General features: G+C 38.0%; 1 protein-coding gene and 1 non-coding gene across 3 annotated transcripts; both read left to right on the forward strand.

Moving 5' to 3' along the window:
• The first annotated feature begins 2,485 nt into the window (after nt 1–2,485).
• Nucleotides 2,486–7,910, forward strand: nrm (nurim). 2 transcript variants are annotated; one of them, XM_022747380.1, is made up of 5 exons: nt 2,486–2,641; nt 4,318–4,511; nt 4,674–4,850; nt 6,098–6,425; nt 7,721–7,910. In XM_022747380.1, the coding sequence occupies exons 1-4, from the start codon at nt 2,491–2,493 to the stop codon at nt 6,416–6,418; spliced, it is 843 nt and encodes a 280-aa protein (XP_022603101.1). In that variant the 5' UTR covers nt 2,486–2,490; the 3' UTR covers nt 6,419–6,425; nt 7,721–7,910. The 2 variants fall into 2 exon arrangements, with proteins under 2 accessions (XP_022603101.1, XP_022603100.1); XM_022747379.1 differs by lacking the exon at nt 7,721–7,910 and having other exon boundaries at nt 6,098–7,572.
• trnak-cuu lies at nt 2,903–2,975 on the forward strand. Its single transcript has one exon. It is a non-coding gene; the product is annotated as a tRNA-Lys (tRNA).
• Nucleotides 7,911–8,142: the final 232 nt, after the last annotated feature.

Genomic DNA, 8,142 nt, shown 5'->3' on the forward strand with positions numbered 1-8,142 from the left:
CTGTGGATGTTTCAGTTGAATGTTGTGCCGCCAAAATATCTTAAAGCCCCTCAAGATCTAACTTCAAATCTTTTGTATTTCTTCATAACTTTAAATATCCGTGACCAAAAAAGCAACAAAATCTAAATTTAACATTATTATTTGAGAGTTTATTACTACGAAACTCATGTTCATCAGAGTGGTGTTTCTGGCTCAGAGAGGCAAGTTTTATTGTGAAAAGCCTGTACTGAATTAACCTAACAAAGCAACCAAGAGCAATCTGTTTCTAAAAGATGCAACATGTAACAAGAGACAAATGAACAATTAACATAGGGACACAGGATTAGAACTTGGAAAATGTATTTTTCATTCATTCAGAGGGCGTATTATCACCTCTTGTTTCGTAAGCATAACAATGGCCGAAGCTCTTGTCAAGCAACAATCACCACCACAAATAGCCCCTTTAATGATTTTCTTTTGTTACAATCAGATTTTATTTGATGAACTCATGCACTTTGAATGTTTTTATGTTGTTTATCTAAATGTTTTTATGATTGTATTTCTTGTTTGATTGTTTTGTGCCTTGGTCCATGGTCCCCAAGAAACAGTGTTTTAGCTTAGTTGTATTTTGAAAATGCGAAATTCTTTTGGATAACTAAATAAAACATAATCAAAGATATACTATTTAACTGTACATAGTACAGTAATATGTTACAATATGGTTGGTCTTCAAATTGAATCATCAATATATTATCAAATGTCACATTAAGGAAAATAAGCCATTTCCCCATATTGACCTTGTTCCTTGTCCTTTGTTTCCTGTTTAGATAAAAAGCTCACTGGCATGCCATTTTATTCAGTGTCAGGAGGAATCTATTGTGAAAATGACTTTTTGGTAAGAATACTCTGTTGTAACATGGCTGTAAAGAAAACATATGATTTGTATCCAGTTTGAGAGAAGTTACAGCAATCTACAATTATTGTTATTTGCCGTAGTACTCTGGAGTTCATCCATCCCCTGAAGTGTGTACCAGCTGTGGACATTTAATCATAGATATGGTAAGTATGATTTCATTTACTATGTGTGTATGTGTAGCAATATGAGTGCATATGTGGTGCATGCTCTCACACTGTGTAAAGAAGATCTGATTTATGCACTGTCAGGTCCTGCAGGCTCGTGGGAAGTCCTACCATCCATCCTGCTTTCGCTGTGTCGTCTGCAAACAGAGCCTAGAGGGTCAGCCCTTCACTGTAGACAAGGACAGCAGGGTTTACTGTGTCAGCGACTACTACAAGTGAGTTTCTTACTCACTCAAAACAATGGGCCAAGCCCTTTGATTTCTCACACTCCTGAGAAAAGATTAAACAAAATCCTGCCAGACAGGCTGCACATGAGATGAGTCACACCCAGAGTGAGTTCGTTTTTGAGTTTCTGTGACCTTTTATTGAGATTTATTCATGGTTTCAGGGTCCAGGCTCCCTGTTGTGCTGCCTGCAGAACACCCATATTGCCAACTGAGGTGAGGAACTGAATTTAAATAATAGACAAAGACATGATGTATTTTTACAAATTAGTTTTTGGAGAAATGTTTGTAACAGTTTCCACCTATTTGTTAATCGTTGCAGGGGTCAACAGAGTCTATTCGAGTGGTATCATTTAACAGAAATTACCATGTAGAGTGCTACAGCGGTGAGGTTAACCTCATTTAAGGAAAACTGCAGGCTGACATACACCTTTCTGTGTTTTTCTGCTAGTCTTTCTTTGTAAATGTATGAGTATATTTATGAGTCTTTGCACAATTTCTTATCTGCAATTAAATCACTGCAAACAGACAAAGTCAACGTATTCCTTTGTGCAATCTATTTCCTTTTAGCTGTGAGGCATGCAGCCAATAATGAAAAACAATGAATATCAGATTAAGTACGTTAACGGTGTACTTTATTTTGGTGACCCACATTTTCACTTCATACTTTATACACTTTACTACTTGTTTTAGTATGATGAAGACTTCTCTGTGCTTTATCTGTGGATTTTTGTGCTTGTCAAGATCTGTTCTTTCTCCTGTACTATTATCTTTGTACAAAAATGAATGTCTTGTTAAATAATAAAGTGTATGCAGGGGGCCTGTCCTTAGTAGGCCCTCTTCAGTGTAAACTACCAAATATCCATAGATGAATTACTGAACGGGCCTACTGGACACAGGTCCAGAGCATAGGTCCAGAGGCCCAAGAGGTCAGGGTACGGTGACCCTGAGACTCAACACACTGCAACTCAAGAAAACACATGCTGAATGACCACAGAGAGACCTGTCTGGATCCAGAGGTGTATTTTCTTATACACCGTCCATGAAAATATCCACAAATAAAACCCAGTCTGGCCGAAAAGAAACTTGTGTACTTTCCCCTGTTGGTTATACCGACACCGTCTGTCAATAGTAGGTACTACCACCAACTCCCCTCCCGGAAGAGACCACTGTGGAAGTTGCCAAATGAAGATAAACGCTGATTGAAATGGCGTCAGTCACGGTACGTGGCTGGGCTCTCTGCACCGTGTCTCTGCTAAACTTTGCGTTTGTTTTCATATCTGGTGCAGACTTTATTCGGTTTATATCATTTCGAGCCATTTATCATAACATCACCGGGGAGACAACACTGTGTCAAGGTAAGCCTCTGTAACTACTCCTGGCAGGCGCCACGACTGGCAGGATAAGTTTGTTTGTAAGACACCACTTTTGGCTTTCGGGGCTTGACTCGTTGCTTTTACAAAGGTAATAACAACATGATGGAAGGTGCTTTATAACATGAATTATGTAATGGTTTATAGTGAGTAAAATGTCCTAAGTTCGCTCCCCATGAAATACAACAATCCCTCGTTTTGTGACTGCAAAATTGATATCTGACGTACTTCCTCTCGTTAGCTACCGCCCGGCTAGCTCAGTCGGTAGAGCATGAGACTCTTAATCTCAGGGTCGTGGGTTCGAGCCCCACGTTGGGCGAACATCTTTTTCACTAGTCAAATTAGATTACTTTCGAGTATTGGGATAACAGATAGGTTTAACAGTCAGCATTTTTCAGTGGGCACCCACATAGTTTTACAAGCACATCATTTGTTTGCTGGACTGGAGTATTTTACTTATGAGTATTTAATTTTGATTTGTTTCAGGACTTTATCTGAATGCAGGTGTCATTTTCCCCTCAGTAGGTGATGATAATGTTGTATAACTAGAATATTATTACCTATTATTAGACGTTTACGGTCGCATTTATTGAGACTTGCATATGAATTGTACATTGTTACTTACACTAAACTTCAGCTTTTGTTGGGGCCGAATATTTTAGTTGGAAGTCTGTTTCCCTGTCGATGTGTGTTTCCTCCAGATTTGGTCCTGAAATTAAGGCTACATCCACAATAATGGCGTCGATTTCGTTTTAGCCCCAGTGCTGTTAGGCTGTTATCCTAAAAAAAAAGTGGATCCTCAAAATTTGTTGTAGACTCTTCTGAAAATGTTGTAACGGTTGTAACAGTCTTCAAAAACGTAGCTGGTCGAAACCAAATTCTATTTAGGCGCATACCCACAGTGTTCGAAAACCGTTACGCTAGTTTCACTACAGTGTACGAAATTTTTTTTCGAACGCTGTGGTCGAAACTGAACTCATCGCGTCACTTACCCGTTCTTTTGGTCGAGCGAACACGCAGAAAAATTCAGAAAAATTTCAACAGTTTGATTAAACTTTGATTTAATTTCCTTGAATTCAACACAATAAGAGTGATAATGGGTTCTTACGTGCACTAAATGTTCACATGCATTACAGTGAAAAGGGTCCATGGTGTAGATCTATTTAGAGGGTTGTATGTCTTGTATATTACTGTGGCATGTTTAATGCTTGAGTGCTTGTGAACAGAAGTTGTTGTCCATTCATGGCCCAAAAAGCAGTGTGTTATTGGGCTATGAATGGATTGTACACTATTACACTAGTAGGACTAGTTTGTTTACACTGTTGATATAATACTATATATGCTACCAGTTTTTGCTGCTTAATGAATTATGGCTTCATCTTTCATCTTTTTGGTCATTGCTATAATCTCTTTTTTTATGTTGATTCATTATTTTGATGCTCAGTTTCAACACTTAGTTCAAGTTTTTTTTGTGAAGTTGGAAGACCTGAATAAAGACCTAAGTCAGTAAATTAATCAAAAGTGGCCACTTTGTGAAGCTGTACTGTCATTCTTTACATCATGAAAGATTATAATGACAATATTTTCATGCTCAATACAAACATAATTCATGAAAATGTTCACCTTTCTCCTCTTGTTCGCATCGTTTGCCCACACCTAAGACTCCATACCGTGGTCGGTGGCCCTGCAGGACAGCTCTGTCCTCAGGTCTCTTGTTGTCGATCTGGGACTGCTGGCTCTCTTCACCACACAGCACAGTCTGCTCTCCTGGTCACCTGTCAAACAGGCCCTACAGTCGGTGCTTGGGGCACTGAACAGGACAGCATACTGCTTCACTACTGCACTGGCACTCCAGGTACAGCAACAGACTCTCACAGTATGTAAATGCTGCTTTTATTGCCATAGCGAACAATAAGTCATTGGTTACAATCATTATGTAATAATAAACTTCTATATAGCACCACATATGCTTCATTATTACATTCTGCAACATTATTCTTCTTTTCTCCAATGTTAGATCATGATGAGGTACTGGCAGCCTGTGACTAGCGCCCCCTGTCTGTGGTCAGTGCGTCATGCACCCTGGAGTATCTGGTTCCCTCTGCTCTGCTTCTCTCTGCACTTCCTCTGCTGGGCCATCATCTGCAGCATCCTCATGCTTGTTGATTACCCAGAACTGCTGGGCATCAAACAGGTAACCAGGGCTTCATTAGTGGGATATTAGATTTTATTAGAATTACATTTTAACAGCATATTGTTTTAAACATTTGTGGGCACTTTTGCCTGTTTTTGACAGTAATCACTTGACTCAAACCATTTATGTTGTTATTACAGTAGGCCACCAGATGTCTTATTACTTTAAATGTTAAACAACAAATGAAAAAAGGTCATCAGTAGTTCCACCTTTTGTTCTTTTTTATTTACTTGAAGGGACTTTTTTTCTTGGTAATTTGAATTTTTGTGATAGTACTGAAGGTTTATTTGTATCAGTCATTTCTTTTAACCCAATAGTGAAACTGTTAAAACACTATGGTAAACTGTTTTTAAAAAAATTGTTTTAATTTGTACATTACAAGCATTTATAACGTATAATGTATAATACTTACAACACACAATAAAACATGCTATATGTCAGTGTTGCAGATCATATTCTCAGTTGAAACCGCTTGAAAAGACTGTACAGGCTCAGCTTGTCTGACATCCTCAGTAACAGTAAAGGACCGTGATGATGGGCCTGCAGCTGATCTTAACAACAGGATTGCTCCCACAAACCCCAATAGAGCCTCTTAGATACATGGTTAGATACAAGAAACAGTCTAATTAGTCAGTCAAATTATTTATTCAGCACTACTACTTTATTTATAAGGGTAATAATGAAAAATGTCAAAATTGCAGATAAAAACATAATTGAGGTTTTCAAGGGCCATTTTTCCCCATTGAGTGCTTTTAGTTTTAATACTTGCTGGTTATACTGACAAGCTTTTACTTAAGTAAGAATTTAAATGCAGGGCTCTTAGCCTACTTTTAATTGTGTTGTGAATATTAAGCCACATCTCTGGTTACAGAAACAAGACTTTTTAAAGTGGCTGGTTGTCAGAATTGAACTTCACCAATAGCAGTTGAACCTCATTTGGGCTCAGATGAAAACATCAATAGGATCAGCATTTCAGTTAATTCAGCAGCTCGCTCAGTCCCCATCCTTCAAGAAAAAGGATTAATATCCTCATTTGGATTTGATGCCAAAATAGCATCATGACATATACAAGAAGATCTAATTGTGCGTAACAGGGACTGGGTAATCTGTGACAGTGATTATGAAAACCTCTAAAATGTTACGTAAACATTTTAGAGGTGAGTCATTATTGGCGCTGCTGCTTAACCTAATTTGTCTCATACTGTCTCACCCTGCGCTCCTCCCTCCTCCCCCCTCTTCTCTCTCAGGTGTATTACGAGTGTCTCGGTTTAGGAGACCCCCTGTCTCACAAGTCACCCCACGCCCAGCGCTTCCTGTCTCACCTCCGCCACCCGGTTTGCCTGGAGCTGGGCGTCGTGTTGTGGCTCCTGCCGGCCTTGTCCCTGGACAGGCTCCTGCTGGCGGGGACTCTGTCGGCCTACCTGGCCCTGGCACACTCTCTGGACAAACAGGATTTAGCCTACCTCTGCATCCAGATTAACAGCAAGATGCAGCTCCTTGCCGAGCCACACCGGGGCATCGCCGACACCACCGGCAGGGACAACAGCAGCAACCACAAGGAGAAGTGAAGAGAAGGTGTTCAAACTGCCGAGATGTGAAGCTCACTGCTGTCTTAAAATTAACCAGAGATATTGTTCCAAAACTAACTTCAACAGAGCCTCTGTGATCTTGTTGTACAAGCCTGCTCTACTAATGGCCAACGACAACACTTGAACTGAATTCTTTGCAACTTGACGCTGTATTTTTTTACATTTTTTTTACATTTTCTTTTCACTGCATATATTGTTTTAGAAAGGGAGAGTTTTATTACAAAAGGAGATCGTATTCCATTTGAAAACATGAACACCTCCTCAACTAATTATGATTATCACTGGCTGGTATTACTGTTACATTTCTGAGCCAGCTTAATGTAAAAGTTATATTTTTATTGATATTTCTATCTTCAGATGAAATTTAAGAGGAAAGATTCATACAAAATGGATCTTTTGTGTAGCTTGACCAATACCACATTTCTGCAGCTAATACTGAGATTTGGGAGTTTAAATAATCCAATAAGTTTATACTATCTGCCAATAGTAAACAACTTGATGCGGATCATATTAGGTTTTTTTTTTCTTAAATTGTTAACAAGATACATAATGAAAGGGACATTTTGCAATGAAACCCTCCAGATATTTTTTTTTTTTTTTAATTATGCTGGATATGTTTTAGTTTATCAGAGTATATTTTTTATAGGCTGTTAAATTCCATGTGCCAAGTGCATTTATTCTGTATTTCTCAGCATACTGATTTCAAATTTAATTGTTCTTGGAGGAGAATGTAATGTTAAGATTTCACACTGGCAAAAGCACAAAAACACAACTTGATTTTTCCACAACTTGTAGCTGTAATGAAAACAAGTCTAGTGGCATTTCTCAGATTTTGAATGTATTTCCTCTCTTGCTTATGTTGTGGGTGCATTTGCAGTAATGTCAGACTAATTGTAAGCCACTTGAAATTGTGGTATGTCATGATTTTCCCATTTCATCTTACTTGATAATCCAAGTAACTCATGTCAGAGTCTTACAGCTTATTGGCAGAGCGATCTGCATTTTCCTAAATATGTCACAGAGTCTCAAACTTCAAAGTACTGTATGATTACATGTATTGTGGGCAGATAGTAGATGTAACTCTAAAGACAATGATAACAACTATTTTCAAGTTGTGTTGAATAAATGTAATAAGCTGTATACAGTAGGTGTGTGACATGTTTATTTCTTCTTTCTATTTGTTTTTTTTTATCAGGTTGCTTATTTTTAACTTTGAGAATCTGCCTTTGGTTTATTTGCACTTTTATATTAAACTATGTTTTTTTTGTTCTTTTTTTACAGATGTTTTAGTGGCTGTCAAGGCAACAGAGGGTCACTGAAATTGAAAATCCAACTGGAAATATAAATACTAGGCCTAAATACCGAAAACACAATTGAAATTTGAGGTCTTGAAATTAATTTGTTCATTTAAGATAAAAAATGGATGAAAATACACTCAGTTGCCAGTTTATTAGCAAATTAAAATGGCCTAATACAGCAGCTCTGCAATAAAAATGTTCATATTCAGAGGTGTTGTTTCAACTCTGCTTTCATTTTGGAGGATGTAGTTTGTGGTGCTGCTGAATGGCATTGCATTATACATGAGGTGTTTGTGTTAGATAGTCTACCAAATATTAAAAAATATTTGAAATATTAGAAAAAGCAGTACAATTCAACAGCACCAGGAAGTCTTCAAGAGATAAGATGTAGATAATAACCAACAG

This window comes from Seriola dumerili, unplaced genomic scaffold (assembly GCF_002260705.1).
Source record: "Seriola dumerili isolate Sdu_G_001 unplaced genomic scaffold, Sdu_1.0 BDQW01000110.1, whole genome shotgun sequence".
In the NCBI taxonomy this organism is placed as follows: Eukaryota; Metazoa; Chordata; class Actinopteri; order Carangiformes; family Carangidae; genus Seriola; species Seriola dumerili.

What these genes read in the sequence shown, in the direction of transcription:
- nrm (XM_022747380.1), top strand. Translation starts at nt 2,491, where the DNA reads ATGGCGTCAGTCACGGTACGTGGCTGGGCTCTCTGCACCGTGTCTCTG. An exon ending in CTACTGCACTGGCACTCCAG is followed by an intron (nt 4,512 to 4,673) that starts GTACAGCAACAG and finishes CTCCAATGTTAG; the next exon opens with ATCATGATGAGGTACTGGCA. An exon ending in AACTGCTGGGCATCAAACAG is followed by an intron (nt 4,851 to 6,097) that starts GTAACCAGGGCT and finishes CTTCTCTCTCAG; the next exon opens with GTGTATTACGAGTGTCTCGG.